Source organism: Sturnus vulgaris, chromosome 7 (assembly GCF_052056855.1).
Source record: "Sturnus vulgaris isolate bStuVul1 chromosome 7, bStuVul1.hap1, whole genome shotgun sequence".
Lineage (NCBI taxonomy): Eukaryota > Metazoa > Chordata > Aves > Passeriformes > Sturnidae > Sturnus > Sturnus vulgaris.
In genome coordinates, this window is record NC_142249.1 from 33,550,793 (window position 1) to 33,570,961 (window position 20,169).

Sequence of the window (20,169 nt, forward strand, 5' to 3'; positions counted from 1 at the left end):
TGTGGTGCAAAAAAGCACCCTGAATGGATGGGTCTGAAAAAACAACTCTCCCTCACACCTTCAAGTTTACTCTCAGCAAAGCTAGGGGTTGAATGCAAAAGCAACCTGTCATACTTCTCTTTGTCTTTTGGAACTTAAAGGTGTTTCTCCTTTGTAAACTTACATTTTTTTAAAAAATAAAAAAGCCCGTGTGTGTACTATACAAATACCACTGGTATTTGTCTTTGAGCTGGGCATTTTGACCTGACATCTAAACTGAATTCTCTTTTGTATCCAGCCAGCTTATCAAGTGACCCCCCCATCCTGCTCTTCTTCACTGTCCCAAAGTTCATCCCCTGTACCAGTGCAATGATCAAAGTCTGCAGAACTAACCTGGAAAAAAACACATTTCCAGGAATAGGTACGTACCTTCCTTTCCATTATTTCTTAACATTGCATCTCTACACTTATTACCTACATAATACTACATATCTAATGCTTCTTATACCACCTATCCCCACAGTGGACACATCACCTCATTGATTCATGTCCTTAAACCATCAGTCTTCAGGATCTTTCAATTCATCTTCTTCAAGCCACTACTCTGGCACCATTTTTGCATGATACACTGACTTGAGGAAACTGGTAGGTAAGAGGATCTGAAACCACACAAAGCAGTATTCTTTCACTCTCCTTAGTTTAATCAGAGCAGGCACAGACCCAACACAAAGCCTCAGCTGAATTTCCTACAGGCAAAATAGTGGACAAAAAAAAAAGGCAGGATTGTGGCAAGCATCTATGACAACAAGCTCATCAGTGGCCAACATTTTGTATTTGCATCATTATTAATCTGCTCTGCCAGATCTGATTCTTCTGAAGTGCTGATATCCCATATAAAAAGCACACACTGCAAATCACAGAGGAGGATGACAGTTTTCATCAGTGCTGAAAGAGAGGAGGGGAAGACAGACTCTGCGGTGTGCTGCTCTTACGTGTTGCACAATGCAGGAATTTTTTTGACCTGTATCAGATGAGAAAAGAAGTAAGGTCTAAACAACTTCATCCCTTTCAAACACAGTGGGCCAAATTCCCAACCAGCATGAAATGCTGCATATCCACTGAAACTGATGGAGTTTCGCCAGCCTGGCTGAGAACTTGGCTTTGCACGTCAGTTCATTCAGCAACGATTGCACTTGACGTGCAGCTCAGAACAAGCATTTGTTTTTAAACAGAAACAGTGGAGTCTTTCAGTATATCTCAGCCTATACATAGTCCTGGCTTCAAGTGCAGGATTAACTGTCCTTAGCTCAGGCTCCTATGTATTGTGCAAAGGAAGAGTAAGGAGGAGGAAGAAAGCATGCTCGTCTCTCTTTGGCACATTAGTGGCACGTCTCACCCCTTGAGACAAGAAGTGATGCTCTGCAGAGCAGGGCAACTTGGCTCTTTGTTGGAACCTTAATTAACACATGCACTTGATGTCCTTACAGGCATTGTGCATCCTTTCACCCCACCTGAACACCGTGGAGTCACATCCCTCACTTTACCTCAACATTACCAACCAGTGCCCTGGGCCAGACCAATAGTTTCTTACAAAGTTCACATGGAATGTGTCAATCTAAGCAAGAAGTTGCTAAAGCCACATGCCCATGAAAATTCTCCGGTGGCATAGCTAGGCTTACCTCAGGCATCCCTAGACACTGAGGGAATAACTGGCACATCTGGGATAGAGAAAAACAAGCCCAAACATATTCTGGTGATCACTGCCAACGAGGTGATGCCTTTGGAGAGCAGCTGAGAGCAGAACAAATCAACACAAATGTATCCGTAAGACTCCCCTTACCCTTGTTTTGAAACTCGGTACAGTCAGAATGATCAATTACTGTCCTTTTCCTTCTTGCAACATTATGGAAAATGCTGGAGGCTCACCTTGCATAATTTCTATATGGTAAATTAGGGTGCAACCCTATTACTCACAACTTTCCTTTTAGTGCAAACCTTTTTTCCCAATAATTCTGTGAAACAAACCTTGTTTACAGGTTTGATTACCAAAAACTATGAAATATCTATATGTTCGTCACAAGATGTACACTGAACTAATCAGAGAACAGAAACAGCAAAACTACATAATGAATTCAGACAGAGACATATTTATAAACATAGACTTTTCCTTCAATAAATATTTTGCCATATTTGTTTCAAAGGCACAATTTCAGAGAATTTCTACCAACAAAGTCATAAAAAGCAGATCTTATGGCTACGCTTGCCACTGCAAATGCTCTGTAATATGTGCACATATCCCCGCAGAACTAAAACAAAATAGGTGACCTCCTGCAGGGGTGGTTGACAAAGACAAGGCAGAACTGCTGCCAGTACAGAAAGTGAATCCTATGAACCTCAGTCTGGAAATGCTGCAGGTTGTGCATCTGACACAGATGTACAGGGCACACTGGACACAGAGCACTCAACCAGCTTGGCCTGAAGAAAATTAGTAGCTGTCCCTTTGCTTTACATTCCTTTTTGTTTCTATATATTGCCTCCTCTCTGCTACAGTGCTGGGCAGACTAAAAAAGTGTGGATGTGCAACAGGAGCTATTGAACTTCTGTGCTTCAGAACCAAAGAACGAGAAAGGAAAACCTCAAGAAAATGCCAAACTACATTTCAACCCGAATTTCAGCTCTCATCGGATCAAGAAATAACCCCTACTTCTTCCCCAGCACTGCTTTTAAACATTCAAAACACAAACTCCCAGTATGCTGCCTGAAAAGCCCAGGCATAAAGTTTATCCTTTAATTTGAGGCTTTGTCATTTGACTGGGGAAGGAGGTAATCAGGACAAGGCTCTGGACCATGCTGCTCAAAACATGACAACAGACACACCAAAAATCCAAGCTGACTGCCTGAAGCAATTAAAGAAGTGTTTACTATTCCATGACAGTTAACATGTTGGACTGACCTTTCATTTACTGTTTAGTGCTGAACATTAAGCTGCAAAATTACTCATGCTTTGCATTTAGTACTGGCATCAGAACTAACAGCATCAGATAGTTATTCCCATGGCAGGGCCCATGTTCCCTCTGCCCAGCTGTGCACGTACTTTCACCAGCACTGATCTGATCTAACATCACTTCCTCAGGTTCTGTTCACCTACTGCCATCAGGAATTATCAGTAACATTGCTCCAAAATGTAAAAAGCATAAGCAAAATGTCTGGTGATGCGAGGCGTAGAATTATGTTCCTTCCTTATGTAGCAGGAAAGAAAAAAAGGGAGGACTGGTGTATGCCCACAGGTCCCCGTGGCAGCTTCCAGCCAGATGGCAGCAGGGAAGTAAAGGAGCTGTGGAGAAGTTTCTTTGTTCACTCTCCTCCTAGCTGCTTACAGTGTTATAATGAGAGGCACAGGATGCATTTTTCAAGAGCCTGATAGCTCAGCATCAGGAATATTGGAATATTCCCTCATAACCCAAGTAACTTTCCATTCGACACCATCAGGCTGGAAGGACCTGGAATTTGCATTCTCTGAGGCTACAGATGGAAGGCAGAAGTTAAGTTTCCAGCAAAACACCTTTACTCGTATGCTTTTGGCTAATCTTAGTGCTTACTATCCAAAATTGTGGTTATTTTTACCCATGGCTGTAACCTGCCTGGTCAGATACGTGGCATGCCCAGGATGCTGCACTTTGACAGCGGAGTTAGGAATTTTGGGCCACAGGTCATCAACACAAACAGAACTTTTCCACTCATCCCCTGCACTCCTTCCAGCTTTCACCTGTGGTGCTGCCCTGCTGTGGGACTGCATCCCAAACCCCCATGTACCTCTCTTCCCACTCTTTCCTCACCTCTGCCTGGATGCTTTTCCATTACATTTCCAAACCTCTCTTTATCACATCTTTTCTGAGACAGTGATGGGCACAATGAATGCAGTCTGTGAATACCAAAGTAACATTCACTTCATATCCAGACCACAACATTAATAAATACAAATATATTATGAATTTCCCTGCCATTTGTGTCTTGGTTTTTTTCATATCCATAGTAGCTATTTATATCCAAATCTCTATTTTCTGTATTGTGAATGAAGTTATCTTATTCCCATTGCAGATTCAAATGAGTAGATTTTCCAAGGCTGCTCAGCATGGTAATTAAGATAGAATCACAGCTGATTTGATCTTCCCTGCTTCTTTTTCACTATTTTTATACAGATGTGCAATATGCCAGCTAAATGGTGAGAATTATTATGAGATTGCTGATAGAAGGTGACTCAGTGTATTTTAAATATCAATGTAATTTCTTAAAGAAAGAAGAAACCTATCAATCAAGGTTGCAATTGTGTTTAATGCACATTTTGCTTTTAACAGCAATTTGCCAGTTTAAACAGCATAGACTTTACAAGAGTTAATTGGTGAAGAGGTTTTTAAAGTTATATCTAAAATATACCTTATTCTTTATTGAACAACATTTTTAAGACAGCCTAATGTTATAACTACATGCTATACAGTAGTAGCATGTCCACACCACTAAAGTTAAGGCTGTGTCAGCATTGTCATCGTGGTTTGAACACATCAGCCATAAAACCACAGCAGTTTGAAACAACAGGACACCCACAATGTTATCCTGTATTGATGTTAGTCAAGTAAAAATAAAAACAGCAAGACACATATAATAAAGGACTCCACCCAAATTTATTTTGGATGATTGCTGCCTTTGCGCAACATGCTCAAAATTTCCAAAATGAAATTTAAAAGTCAGCGGACAGCACAGTCTAACCAGGTTTAGCTGAATCTGAGTGCAAAGTGCTGCAAAGTGGGTGCCACAGATGCACAAGAACCACTTCTCACATACTGCACATTTCAACACACACAAGGCTGCTTCTGTGTAAGTATTGAGACTGGCAGGTAACAGCAGTTCTACCACCAAGGGAGTAACAAAAACAACTCATCTTCAGTTGTACACACTCGTTGGTCATGATGAAACTACACTGTTCACCAAGTCAGCACACTGGCAACTGAGGTACAATGTTATTCCCTACAGCTAAGGTAAGAAACATCTGAATTTTTATGCCACTCATGCCCTGATAACTCTATAGGGACTTCTCACACTGTCCACCAAGCTGAAGCTATTTGTTGAAGTAAAGGTGGATGAGGTGAAATACTGTAAGACAGAGACTCGACAGCATCTTCAGCAAATTGCCAGCCTGCCTAAAGAAACTCACTCTACATTCCTGCCCAGCTTCTTGGTTTTGTTAATAAAATGTTTCTTATTGCCATATGGTTTGATTAAGAGAAAATCTCTGGTCAGGGATCTACTTAGCCATGTTCTGCCTCTGCTTAAAGCAAAGTGCCTCTGTAAGTGCTTTCCTGAATTATCATCCCAGGACAGTGGGCTGCAGGTGATGACACTTTGTGGAGCTGCAGAACCAAGTTCTTCATACATCTTATGATTATTTATTATTCTTACAAATTCCCATTCAAGAAATTTTCCTTTTGTGACCATGTATTTTGTTACAATGCTTTTGGAAGTGCTGATTCCACACTTTTCAGACTTGGAGGAAAGCAGGTAAGACTGAAAAAGTTGCCTAGTTCAAGCTTTGTGTACAACGCATTCACACAATTATTAACGAAAACTTGTCTAAACATCTATTTGTTCTTTGGACCAACTCCAGCCTCCCTAGGTGACTGCAACATGTCTTATAAACCTTTCATGGAAGACTTAAAAAATTGTACTTAAAGACAAAACAGGAAAACAAAAACATTTAAATATCATCAACAAAGACAGAAGAGGAAAACAAAGTAGAGACATCCCACGCCAAACTCACTGCAGGCACAGGTTAGCAGTGTCCTCTTGAAATCTGCTTTCTGCCTTCTGGCACTTCTTCTAGCTCACGGTGTTATAAGGGAGCTGCAAAGTCAAGAGAAAATTCCATGTATGCCCCCAAATATGGGTCACCCACTACAATCCTCCTTAAGAAGGGAACTGCTCAGCACACAGTCTATTTCAGCTCGCTGTCCTACCAGGCTGTCTGTCAAACAGGCTAAAAACATTTCTCTACCTCAGAAAACTGCTGCAAGAACAAATGCATTTATGGTTGCCTGGACACAGTAACAGCAATGAGGGCTCCATCAGTACCCAAAATACAGCCCTGCTGATCCCTGCCAACTGAGCAGGGGGTGGGCAAGGACCACCAAGAGTAACATTGGTAATGGAGGGCTTTATGACACTATATGGTAGTGGCTGATTTACTCCAGCAGAATTAAATTTTGCAATAAAAACTCCCTAAGTTGTTTTTCCTATCGACACAAATCAGCTTAAAGGATTGTACAAAAATGACCTGAACTGTATTCTGTTTTGCACACAAGCAGTTCCAGAATCTGTCCATGATTCACATAAATTCAAAACCAAACAGAGATGCTGGGCATACCAGGGGAAAATTAGCAAATAGTTTCCAGACTCAGTTTCCATTTCTGTGATACTGGGCACGCAGCAGAGATAAATGAAATGCTATGGCAATAACCCATGAAACCTGCATTGAGTTTCCTCACCTGTAATGTGAGTCAGAAGAATTATATACTGTGTTAATAGGCGTAAATCAGTTACTTATTGCATCAAAGTTCACCTGTAATCCATAAATTTCATATAGATATTATGGGCTATCATCATGGAAAGAGATCTTCATTGCTAAACATGAACCCCCTCTGTCTTTCACTAGCTGTTAAGAACAAATTCCTCAAAACTTTCAAGATAAAGTGAATGAAGAAGTTTCAGCTACAGAAACGTAGTGCAAAGGTTCAGTTTGGCACTGCAATATTACAGACATACAGGAATTCATGGTAAACTGTTTAGATTTGGAATAAAGAATCCTATAATTGAACCAATATTGTCAAATGTATTGCATACTATTGTAACTTCACAGTAATCAAAATCAGACATCAAGGTTTCTATAGAAGCAGCAATCACAGATTGCAGTAAAGTATACCACTTAAGGGAAAAAAATTGCATTTTGGCAATTTCAATAGTCAAGTGTTCCTTATGCTCCTCCAACAGTCATTTGTCAGACATTTTCCTGTTTCAAAGGTGCATATTGTTTCTTCTCAGTCCTCATGAGACTTCTCTGCAATGACTTTGCATTCATACTGAAAAACAGAAGTTGACAAAATAATATTAACATACATAACTAGTGAAAAATACTTAAAATAAGTGATTTTTCTACAAAATGGGTGATAAAATAACTCTTATTAAACTCCACCCAGATAAGTTTGATCTCCTTAAGTTCTGTGCACATACTGGTGGCTGCAATTTGCGTCCCATGAGCAGGTCAGGCTTTGGGGATGGCCTGATTTCTCCCCAAATACAGGAGCTCTTACTCAGCTCATGGTCCTGAAAGCATGTAATAGAGTGTACAGAGCAAAGCATGGGCGTGCTCTGATGTACAGTATGATCAGCTCACTAAGTACATCAATAAAAAATGATTGTTGGCTCCTACCCCACTGCATACCCTTGAGCCAAATAGCTGGCTGGTATATATGGAAGAAAAAATGATATGTACATTTAAACTTTTATTGGAAGGCAATCATCCCCCCTCCTCCAGACTCACCATTGCCAGCTGCCTGCCAATATTGCCCATTGTTATTCCACCAGCAAAAAATATACATGGCAACCAGGAACGGACATAGAGGAAGTCTGGGGATGTGTATCTGCAAAAGAAGGCACATTTTTGAGCTCAGCTGTGCAATACAGAGAGTCTTCCAATCACAAGACAAATTCACAATTATTAGGACATTTTAACGCAAAAAGATACACATTATAGAAATTTAATTTCTTGCAGCAAACAACAAAGGAGGCTTCTTATTGATTATAGCTGCATTTATTCAACCAAACAAAGTGTGTTACATCGTTGGCGAGGCAGCAATTTTATTTCAGTTAGCATTTCCAACACTTCTCACACACACGTAAGAGCTTTCATGAACAGTCCAATCTATGCTGTGCTCAAAATTAGGTGCTGACAGCTTTGAAAATCATGTCAAATTGTACCCCTTCAGTTACCCTGATTTAATGTTACAGCTTCAGAACATTATCATTTCACCTTAGGGGAGCAAATACTTACTGATAAACTCCATTGTACACCAGAAGCTGTGACACCAACGTGGCCAGGAAAGCAATTCCTACTCCAAGACCAAAACCACTTCGTGACCTATCAAAGGTCCACCATAGCCCAATGGACAGGGCTGCCAACGTGAGAGACAGCTGGATATTGTTGGCAAAATCCACCTTCTGAGCTGGCTGTTAAGGATAAGCTTAGAAATACCATGTACAACTATAAAGCAATTTTTATCATTCTGTTTCTATTTTGGAACAACAGAAAAAAAATACCATTAATACAAGCACAGTGCTACTGTATTGTCAGTATTTCAGGAAACTAAGAACTTATGACACTTCTTCAGATTTTAGGGTCTTTGCACGGTACACAACTGAAGAGCCTCTTCATCTACCAAACAATCAAGCATTTTATACAGACGCACAATGAACATGTTACTTCTCATCCTCACCTGGCCCTTTATTACACTCAATATGAAATCTTAAATCCAGCGTTAAATTTCTTCAACCGACAGGGATTTACAAAAACACCCTGTATTTATCACTTTTAATTGCAATTTCGTTTCAATTACATGATTTTACATGTTTTCAATTACATGATTGCATTCAACTCAATATTAAAATGCTGATGTGTTCTATAAATCAAAATGAAAATATTACTGGAAAGTGTTAATGCAAATCAACATTGAAAGTCAGTTTTGTCAGCTTGTGAAAGAATTGTGAAGTCACTTCAGATATCTTTGTGTGTTTCACATCCTTCAAAATGTTTTGGAAACACTAACTCATTCTCATTACTCCCGTTCAAAACAGGTAATTAAAGAGGGGCTTGTCATGTTTCATAGGCCTGAAAGCAAATTTATGGGATGACAGTATAAAAACCACTGTCCTATTTCCTCACAAAAATCTGGAGAGAGACCTAGTGGAAATGAGAAACAAGTTTGACTAACTGAAATAAATAATTACAGGATAAAAATCAATAGCTTCAGAAAAAGTGTCAAAGAAGACAGAACCCTCACCAAATCTGGCAATGTGCAAAACTGGCAACAGCTGAAGAGAAAGCAGTCTGGAGAGCTGTCAAGCAGGAAATACAGACAGTACATAACTGATGTCCTGGGATATGGGGAACAGCTGTTAGGGAACTGCAGAAAATTCGCTGTAAATTATCAGACCCGTGTAAAAAGGAGCTGTCAACTCTTATTTCTTAAAAGCAGCAAAATTGCCACAGGCTCACCCAACAGGTACAGGCCAGGTCAGTGAGAACCACAGCAGCACACGAGTGCATCTCTGGCAAGGAGAGTGAGGTTCGGGAGGGACAGTGGGAGTGACTCGGAACCTCGGCAGCTCCAGCTCATCCAACCATACAGGACAGCAGAGAAAACCACACAACAACAAAACCCATGAGGGGCCAGACAACCTCAGCGAGAATTCAGCCAGCTCTCCCACCTTTCACTTCATGTGCCCTCTCTTCCTGGGAATGAGGAGATTCAGTAGTACAAGAACAGAACTTCTAGCACCATTTTTGTGAACTGTGTTGGAGCTGACACAGATGGAGATGAGCGTCACAGAGATGATCAACTTTCTTTACAAGACCCCAGTTTTCACCAGCAGACCCTGGTTTTAGCTGACAGAGGAGGCACTAGGCATAACTGCAGAAAGCCTCTCAGACCCACAGCACTGCCAGAAAGATGCACCATGAGAGAAGCATCCAGTACATGAGAAAAGCATCCAGTCACCCAGTACTCTCCTGGCATCAAGGAAGGCATCCTTTGCAGAAAGGGGTAACAACATTTCCTGGCATTGTACAGTCCTGGGTATTCCAGGTCCTGAGTTTTCCCCACTCTCTGCAAAGTGCATGTGCTTCACTCATGACCTCAAGAGAGGGCCTCAAGCTCTTGGTATTAAGAGGTATGGTATTAAAAGGACATCAGCTTGCAGCAACCTAAAGCACTTTTCTATAATACCTACTACATTAATATCTTCCCACACTTTAATTATTCAAAGAAAATAAAGACTCTAAGTAAGAGAAAGCCCAAAATTGAGACATTCCTAATGAAAGTATTTTTCAGAAAAAGATGTGAAACTCATTAACTCCAAAACTGCTACTAGTTTGACACTAACACATATTCTGCATTTCCTCTGCAAAAACGCTGCCTGGTACACCTTTAACACCAATTCACCATGACTGACTGTGTGAGCTTTTTTCAAGAGGAAACCCATTTGTTGCCACCAATGTCATTTGATTATAGGATACAGCACTAGCATGGTTTATTCCCACAAAGACTGCTACACATCGCATTACACTGGACCATTCTCTCTTGAACTTATGTGGCTCTCCCAGATGTCTGTCCATGCAGGGGTACAATAATCCAATCACAGCTGTGGAGATAGCAAAGAAAAAAGGCTCTGAAGTTAAAGCACTGGCAACATTTAACTAGAATAAAGGCTATCTAGATTCTGACAATTACAGTCACTACTAAAACACAAATTTTAAGGATAAACAGCACAAAAATACACATTGTAAAAAAAGAGGAATTTCAAAGAGTTTCATTATTTAAAAAAGCCCTGTAAAGTTCAGCAGCATCTTCAGCTACTACAGCAGAAGTAGCAATACAGAGACAATTTGAACCAGGGGCAGAGGATGACAGAGCTCTCTCTCCTACACCAAAACCTGCACTGTAGTTCAGAAAGAGCATTAAGAGCTTACATGTTGGCACTTCCAAAAATCTCACACATCAAACATGTTTAAAATAACTGCAAAACCAACACACCACAGTAGTGGTGTTGCTTATAATATTAATATTTTGTGTTTTGTTTCGTCCTTGTTACAAGCAGGCTTTGTTTGATAATGTTTTTCTCTTCTTCAATGCTACTCTCAAGCTCACCCAGAAGACAGAAAGCCAAGAGTCCATGGTATCTGTTGAATACAGAAAGCAAACAGGAATTCCAGCCCCAGGGAATTGCAATGCTCTTTCAATATTTCTTCACAAATGTGTTCTCTACTCCAAGTGCAGCTAAAAAGACTTTTACCAACTCCACTAAGGAACAATAATGGTGCCTTAATGTTAGACTGTAGTGGTGTGAGCACAACAGAGCCTGAGCCATCAGTACAGACTCCAGTGCCTTCAGTCCAGCACACTGCTGGGGGTAACACTGCAAATGCTCTTTATTCTGCCACAGAGGAAACTGATCTCCAGGATTCAGGAAAATAAATCACCAGTAAAGCTGGAGCAGAAAAAAAACCTCCCTGAGCAATTTTCTTGCCAAAGGCCTTGGGCCAAACTCATGACTAATAACGGTGATGGATGAAAGGACTTCTCTGAATGCAGCCTCGATCACCACTGATTATAAATATGCAAAATACCTTTATTCTGTTCATAATAATAAACCATACTGCAGAGAAATGTTCACGTCAATTCCAGGAAGGCTTTGCAAGTACAAATGGTAAGAAAACGGGTGAATTATCAGCATTTACCACAGAGGTTCCCTGTATGTATGCCAGCAGAGAAGATAAGGAAAGAAAATGGAGAAGACTGATTATGAAAAAAAAACCCCTGAACACTTCAACAGGGGTGACTCCTGCTGGGAAAAGCCATTTAAGGCTGTAGTATCTCTAAATCAGCTTAAAATCAAGTACTAAAATCAAACAGTACCATTAGTAAAACAGTGATTCCATCTCAAAAGCAAATTTATTGACTCACATTAATACTCAGAATTGTGAGCTTCTCAATCTGATTAAAATTTGCCTCTAGGAAGATAACCCCTGTAAGAACAGATTCACCAAAGCAGAATCCTCCAGTACTGGCTGCTAAGAATATTCCCTTAGTAAAGCATGAAACTGACCCTAAGGACCAGTGATCTTCAGAGTCAGGTAGAAAGTCAAACTCCATCATGCCTGTAACATGGAATATACCTTGATACTTGAAAGGAGAAGAGAAAGGTTATTTCTTACTATCTACAGCAGTCAACTCACTTAAACTGGCTAGACACAGAGAATGATCAACTCTCTGCATGGCCATGGGAGAAATGGAGCATGTTCACATCATCTGAGATACCCAACTGCATGGAGGTCCTCTGTTCTGCACTGTGCCCCTACAGCTGCCAACTGCAGCCTGGCCTCAGCTCCCAGACACAGGCAGGGCTCCCAGCTCCACAAAAGGGAGTATTTCTCAAGGTGTTTGCTGTGCTTAACCAAGGCACTGTGTGCTGCACAGTCTGACACCACCAGGGTATTTTCAAGGGCTGTCTGGGAGCAAGCTCCTGTAATCCAACTCCAGGTCAGCAGCAGCAGCACCACCTCCTCACATCTGTTAAGTTCAAACCCAGCAGAAAAAAACAAAGCTTTGTTATGCTCTGTTAACAATATTACAGTAAGACAAGTTGGCAAAAACCTAATTCCTGGATGCATATTTGTGGAGAGATCATTGGGGAGATCAGAAGGATATCAGCAGCTAAACAAGGACAGTGATGCTGAAAGGGAATTTTTTATCTTCCCTACCTCTCACAGTTTCTTTCAGCTACCTAACTACATCAGCACACCAGGCATACACACACGACTGAACTTACCTGATGCTGTGCCACAGCAAGGTGGAACCCACCAAGCTGAGGAGAAGATGCTTGTGATCACGTCAGGAGGGAAGAGAGTAACGTTTCTCTGGATCTGAAGCAAGTTTAATACTAATGCAAGAAATACACCAATAAAAAACAGCACTACACCACGAATTACCAAATTCATGCCACGACTGGTTACAGATGAAATGTAGGGGCCACACTTTTTTGGTAAAGTTGGCATTGCATCATTTTCTGCCATGACTTCTTAAGTTACCAGAGGCATCCAAGAGGCCGACTGAGGATTCACTTGCAAACAATATTTGACTCTCTTCAATTAGGAGAAACCCAAACCCTGAAAAATATTAAAAATGAGTGAAAATTCAGATATAAGAAACACTACATGTATTTCTCTTAAGTTATTTGGAGATTGGGTTAAAAAACGCCTACTACATTTTTTTCAGTATTTTCTGAAGAGGCAATTTGATAGCAAAATCAATCACAGCTGCAAAAATGCCTTACAAAGGAATCGGGTTTCACAAATAGCTTTTTCTACTAGGAGACAGAGGAGTAAACACGTGGGATGGGACAACCAGGAATGTGAAAGTACATTCCAGGAAGTGAAGAAACAACACAGGTATCAGATGGAAGAAAGGCTTGCTTTGCAGTAAGAATAAATTGTCTGAAGCAACAACTGGAGGTTATATAATTCATCAGCAAGTAAACACAGCTCTCAATTCCAAGTCAGCCACAGAGGTTCAGAGATCTCTTTTCTCAAAGAAGCACCAAAAAACATTTCTCAACTGGAAAGTGAAATCTGAGAAGTAACTTTCAGACTGGAGTCAGAATTTCAGCAATCCTGCAGCACATATGTTTTGTAACCTCCAGAAAGAGCAAACAGCTCAGCAAACCAGAGCAGTACCTTCAACCCAGAGAAATATTTACCGAAGTAACACATAGGTCTGGTGAAAACTTCCATACATTACTACAAACTGTAATCAGGCACAGAAGCACCTGAGGGCAAAGGAAAAGGAGCTCCACCTGCCTTCACACTAGGAAGCCTCTGACATGAGTAACTGCCGGCACTACAGGAATGGCAGAGTTCCATCCCAATCCCTTTCTTAGAAAAAAACAAAACCTGTCCATCATGAGCCTTGTTATACATGGATTCAGTGCCACATTCATGTATAACAACGATTCTGATAGACAGCTTAGCCACCTGGAACTTCAGAAAAAAAGCCCCGACATTGTTTTTAAATTTGAAACTGCCAGCTGGTAGCAGCTTCTGTTAACTCTTATTTATGGCACATGGGGAGCCAAAACAGAACATGCATCCCCTTTCTTCTCAGCTCCAGCTGATCCCAAGGAAGCTCTCCAGAGATACAGCAGCAGAGTAGAAGACTCAGCATTCATTCGTTTCTGCTGACTGAAAGCCAAAAGAGAAGTTAAATATATCCAGGCTGGTTAAGACACTCCAGTCAACTCCACAGATGTGATGCCACACCATGGCATACTCCATCACAGGAAAAAAGTTTCAAAAGACAGGAAAAAAAAAAAAGGGAAAAAAGAAAAAAATTCTCTTAGTACAAAACTTCCCACTGGCAGTTTGGGGAAGCAACAGTGTCTTCCTAAGAACTCAGGCTCTCTTCTACACAGCCAATTCCCCAGGTTCCTTGTAATCATGAACACTTCTTGGGGGGAAAGAGAACCACCAAGATGTCAGGCTTCTTAGTCTGCTTCCTGCATCACACTGCCAGCCTTGATGTCTGTATCAAGGCTGGCACTGCAACACTTCCTTCAAGTAAAAAGGAGATGCTCCAGATTTTTCTGCCCTGCTCTGGATGGCACGCCACTGGAGCTTGGATCATACATTCAACCTTCAGCAAAGAAACCATGGAGTCACAAAAACATCACTATTTCAGCTGAGAGTCTCCCTTGTGTCCCTTGGGGCTTTGCCCACCAGGTGATCACCAGAATTAGCAGAATTTACAGGAGTCTTTTCAACACATTGGCATTGGAGGCTGTAGCTCCCAGTTACAAACTTGCAGGAATACTGTGCCTAACATGGGTTTTCAAACTGTTGTGTCCCTTCTCAGCTTTAGCTTGCCTAGGGAAATAAGCTAAGCTCTTAACTAACTCTTCACCATCCCAACAGCTTTTGGCATTTCCTGAAGTCTGCATAGCCCTTTTTTTAAATGCATGACCCAAGCTGATATATAAGAAAGTTCATGCTTTTACATCTTTTAGGTCAGCACACAGGATAACAGTTTATTTTGCCAGTCATAAAGTGGTTTGCTCATGTCCTGTGATCCTTTACTACATTCAAGTCACTCTTCTTTCCTGTCACTGAAGCCCTTGTTCACTGGTACCAGCTCCAGACCTTACACACTGCATTTCAGCCCTAAGGTATTATTCAATTCTGACACTCAACTTCAATCCATTTTTCCGGCAGGATCTCTCAGTCCTCTTTGGCCCTGTAAATGTTGCCAGCTTTGGGTCACCAGCAAGCATCTTACTGTACCCTATTTTGTGCATCAAGGTTATCAACAAAAACAGAACCATAGGATGTTTTGGGTTGGAAGAGACCTTAGAAATCACCTGGTTCCACCCCTCAAATACTGAGGGAGATCAGCTCAAGTTCTTGTCTGATGAAATCTATTAATAACTCCCCTGCATTGATTATTTCCGCATTTTACATTCTCTCTTGGTCTCTCCCTCACACAAGACTCTGCTTCTAAATTTTCAACTACAGAAACCTTCAGCCTAATTAAGAATCATCAGCTGTCCCACATAGCAATACTTAGGTAAACACTGATTGGCTCTTACTGGTTTGTCTCCTAGAAATGCTGGTGATCAAATAAAAGTCCAATTTTATTCTGGTATAAATTACTTTCAAATCATAAAACCTGCATTTGTGTAACTTCCACTTTTTTAATATGCCATTCAGCAAATACATATTTAATTCTGAAGGCTTATTTAGGTGCAACAGGAAGGAAATCACTTACTGCTTCTGCACAACCAGTGCAGGTGCAAGTTATTCAATATATGAACAACATCTTTTTATTAGCAGGCAAACAGCCTGACCACAGCAAGGGCACCTGGGTAGGTACATATTGACAGATGTCTATAAAAGTAATTCAAGGTCTGAAACTAGCATGATGCAGTCATTCGCACCTGGTTTCTCACCCTACACATATCATTCCTAGTTGTTTTATCGGTTTCTAGATTTTCCACTGACCCAAAGATGTTCTGGCATGCTACACAGCAACTGGGGAACAGAGCAAAGTGATCAGTGCTCAGAAAAGATTCTTCAATGCCCCAGACAGCCTACACTCACAATGCCCTGGCACAGCACAGATATATACTATCATCATCTTTTATGGAAATCAAATTACTCTCTAAAGATTCCAGTTCCTTCTGACTAGGAGGCCACTGTTCCTGCAGACAGCAGAGACTCTATCTCCTTTTAAGCCTTATGTTTTACTGCAAGGTTTCCTCTCAGATAGGAACAGATCACAACATATTGAACCAACAAGCCTTCTGAGCCTTCATTTCCTGGGAATGCACATTCCCAGCTGTAACACCGCACTGAAAGCTGCAGGCTTGGCACTGCCAGAGCCTCAGCTGCACTTCCTTCCTCGCTGGCAGGACTCGACCCAAGCTTTTCAACACACCGTGAACTGTACACGACTTGCAAGGCAGGCACACGGTGTCTGGCATTGCGCAAAAAGTTAACAAGTACATTATCACCCTAGACACTTTCAAACACTTAGTCACTTAACTGTCTCCTAAGGAGAAGATCCGTCCTGCTCCCCTGCGCTCTCCCTGCGCACCGGAGCGATTCACAACTTCTGACACCACACGGACACACCGGGAGCGGTGAGGCCGAGAACGAGGAGGTTTATTTGGCCAACACCACGCATGAGATGGCAAGGAACCATCCGTCTGCAGCGAGGCAACGCCAAAAGCAAAGCAAAGCAAAGCAAACCATCGCCGCTTGGGAATCGAGCGCGGGGGTTCTGTCCCAGACCCCGGCCCGGGGGAGCCCGGCCCAGCCCGGCTCGCCCTAAGGGGCCGCGGGCCCGGGAAGCCCCGCTGGGCACAGGCTGTCCCGGCTGCCAGGGAACAGCTCCACCGGCCTCTCCCTCCGTCGCCCCCAGGCCCCGAAGCACCGCCCGGGCCCGCGGGCAGCACAGGGCCGAGGGGTGCCGCTGCCCGCCCGGCTCGGCTCGTCCCGTCCCGTCACGTCCCATCCGATCCCGTCCTCCCGTCCCGCAGCTCCACAGCCCCGGCCCAGCCCGGCCCGGCCCCTCCGCAGCGCCGGGACTCACTCGGCCTCCGCCATGTTCCGCAGTCCCCGCCCCGCGCAGCCTCCGCAGCGCCGGCCGGGCCTCGGCCGAGCCGGGCAGGGCAGAGCGGGGGGAGCCGGGGATGCTCCGCCGGCCCCCGGCCCTCGGAGAGCCACGGAGAGCCCTTGGGTATCGCCGCTCCGCAGCGCGTCCAGAGGAGTGCCACGGCGTTTGCAAGAGGAACACTTCACTTCGAGTCCTGTGTGCAAATTGAAAGACGGGAAATTTGGGTTAGGTGTTAGAAAGAAGTTCTTTACTGTGAGTGGTGAGACACTGGAACAGTTGCCCAGGGTGTTGTGGATGCCCCAACCCTGGCAGTGTTCAAGGCCAGGTTGGATAAGGCCTTGGTCAGCCCAGTCTAGTGGGAGGTGTCCCTGCCCATGGCAGGGGCGTTAGGATTGGATGATCTTTAAGGTTCCTTCCAATTCTTTACATTGTGTGATACAGTAATTAAAAGAAAAGCTGGATGTGTTGGGCTGTTTGCCCCATGAGCACTGTCCCAGCTGGGCTGGGGGCAGTACCACAGCCTGTTCCACCTTCGCTCTGGGAATGAAGTCCTTGTCCCCATCTGAAGCTGCCAGCCCAGTTCCAGCCCTCCTGAGCACCTGATCCCACAAGGACTTTCCCATGAGCTTGACTTTATTGATTGAGGACAAAATTGCACATCTCCGTATTTCACAAGCTACGTTTTTACCTCCAGTTTGGGCCTTTTGGGGAAAATGTACAACATGAAGCAGAAAACAATTTGCTTTAGCCTGTCTTAGAGATGGTAAAGGCATCACAATGAAAACCACCATTTAGATACATGAGATGGAATATGTGAGAATAATGGTGTTACATTCATTTGTATATCATATATATTAATTGTAACATTATTTTCATTATTATCCTATTAATGAGCTCTTCCCTTTCTGACACTGATACTGAATACTATTTATTAAAAAGATTTGCACATTTCCCCCAAGCTTGGTATTTCACTGCAAAGACTTTGACAGAGCTTGCCATATTACGAGGTCTGCAGAGATTCAGATTGCCTGTCCCCTTACAGTTGCCAGAATAATGACTGGGTAGGATGGGATTTGTAGCAGTTTACTGTAGTGACATCTTTAGTGATAACTGTGGTTTCTTTGTGCTGGTAGGTTGTGACCAGCAGTGTCACCAAACATGTACAAAGTGAGAGGGAAGGATATGGGTCTATAATACACATGTTAGGAATGGAAAAGGGAGACATTTGCAGCAGCAGAAACCCATTGTGGTTTAGATGAGCAATAAATGAATTTTCAAATCGTTCAACTTCGGCTTTTGTCACACAGAAACAAAGTCTTTTTATTCTCAGTAATTCTGCTGAGCTGCCTGCCCTGTCTGTGGTTTAGGTGGTTATTTTGCTGTACTTGAATGCCAAATTCTGGATGAAGAAATAAAAAAGTTTATGAATAAAATATCTTTCCTTAACATCAGATAAATGCCTTTGGTCAGCCACAGGCCTGAAGCAGAACAAAGTGCCTTATCTGTTTGTGCTTTAAAGAGCAGGACCATCGGAAAGCCTGAAATCAGAAACTTTGGGAACATGAAGAGTGTGCTGTAGAGAGGAATGTATGGCATAAGTAGATGGAGACTGCCAGTGGTTGCTGGATCTTTCCTTCTCCAGACACATGTAAATATAGTCAGGTAATGACTTGTATACCAATTTGGTACTATAAAATCACAAGATCTTAATTCCTACCAAAAAAAAAGCAACCATATGACAAATATTAGCTATATTAATAGTAGCATATTAAAACTAATATATGAGAAAATAAATAACCAGTGTTGGTGTAAATCACTGCAACTCCAAGGACTTTATGGCATTGCCGACTCACAACATCTGAAGTCTCAGTCCTTACACCCATCTGATTGTCTTAGACACAATATCCTGTTGCACAAAAACAGGAGAAACATGAGGGAAAAGCATACAAAAATTTATCTGAATTGGAAATTGCCAAAATAAATGCATTATGAAATAGTTTTATAGAGAGAGGAGGCAGAGATATGACCTGCAGAGAAATGGCACTTGCTCTGAATTGACTGGAATTGCTATGAAATATCTTGGGAGAATCATCTCTTGGAAAGCAGCACAGAGTTGTTTCATTGCACTGGCTGCAGAAAAAATAATACAGAATGTTCTGAATTTAGTTTTGGGACATTGGTATTGCTCTGGATGTAATAAATTTGACAGTGAAAAACTTGGGGAAGTTCATACAAAGCAGAGGAACCTAAAGCAGTCATATACCTGTAGAAAAAGTGGAATTGCTCTCCTGTCCCTAACAGTGGCTTTTTAAAAGCTGTACTTTGTAAAGGCCTTCAGAGCTGCCTGAGATGCTGGTAGAGTGAGCCAAGGTCAGTTGGCTTGACTGGAGGTGTGTCCACAGCAGGACTATAAAGGAATGGTGAGAAGACAATGGGTACATGGACGGATGGGTGAGAAAGGGAAAAAGAAAATAAGAGAGTAAGTAGAAAAACTTAACCCAAGTCTTTTTGTGGTGAATCATGATAAAATATCAGGTGTTTCTGAGTCTGTATCATGTGTAACTTGGGAAAAGCCTATGTGCTTGGCAAGAAAAAGCACTTTATAGAAGTCTGGAGTTGATTCCTGGTAGGGCTTCCAGAATTTATATAAATAAAGGACAACATCAGGTTAAGAGTTTTTTGTTCTTTCCCAAGGCCTTCACTATGTCCAATAGTGGGGCAACCACAGAGTGCACTCAATGGAAGAAAACAATCTGTGTGGGAACCTTCTTCCCAGGGATTAGGCCAGGTTTGCTTTCTGTCAGGTGCATGAATGAATGTCCACAGAGCTCTTCAAGCACAGTCTGCAGATCCTAAATATCTATGACAGCCTTCTGCAGAAGCCTGTTTGTGTGCTGTGCTGAAGCATGGCCAATGACCAGCAGCAGTTTTGCAACAAAGAATGCCTGTCCCTCCCTCATTCCACACTGCAGACAACTATATCAAGTACTGCTTTTATCTGGGGCCTTTAGCTAGGATTGTAAAAAAAAAGATATTGTAAATTCTAAATATTCTGCAGGAATATAAATCTCTTCCAAAGTCTTTTTTGAAGTTCTCCATACACGGAGAAGCCTTCTGAAAGGCCTTCATAAATAAATAATAGAAGTGGGCACGTTTTCCAGAAATGCCTTTTATCTCACTAGCTGAGGGTGCTATTTTGTGT

At 42.2% G+C, this 20,169-nt stretch overlaps 1 protein-coding gene across 2 annotated transcripts; it reads right to left on the reverse strand.

The window, feature by feature from the left end:
• Window positions 1-657: 657 nt before the first annotated feature.
• On the reverse strand, window positions 658-17,043 carry INSIG2 (insulin induced gene 2). 2 transcript variants are annotated; one of them, XR_015804913.1, is made up of 7 exons: window positions 16,944-17,043; window positions 12,631-12,967; window positions 10,319-10,443; window positions 8,078-8,244; window positions 7,568-7,667; window positions 5,792-7,106; window positions 658-1,000 (listed from the first exon to the last, which is right to left on the reverse strand). XR_015804913.1 is itself a non-coding variant. In XM_014871832.2 (6 exons), the coding sequence occupies exons 2-6, from the start codon at window positions 12,872-12,874 to the stop codon at window positions 7,065-7,067; spliced, it is 678 nt and encodes a 225-aa protein (XP_014727318.1). In that variant the 5' UTR covers window positions 12,875-12,967; window positions 16,944-17,043; the 3' UTR covers window positions 4,640-7,064. The 2 variants fall into 2 exon arrangements, 1 of the variants encoding a protein (XP_014727318.1); XM_014871832.2 differs by lacking the exon at window positions 658-1,000 and having other exon boundaries at window positions 4,640-7,106.
• Window positions 17,044-20,169: the final 3,126 nt, after the last annotated feature.

Coding starts and splice junctions, on each gene's coding strand:
- INSIG2 (XM_014871832.2), bottom strand. CDS start 12,874: ATGGCAGAAAATGATGCAATGCCAACTTTACCAAAAAAGTGTGGCCCC. Junction 7,668..8,077: donor GTGTACAATGGAGTTTATCA/GTAAGTATTTGC, acceptor CTTCTTTTGCAG/ATACACATCCCCAGACTTCC. Junction 7,107..7,567: donor TTGGCAGGCAGCTGGCAATG/GTGAGTCTGGAG, acceptor TCTGTTTTTCAG/TATGAATGCAAAGTCATTGC.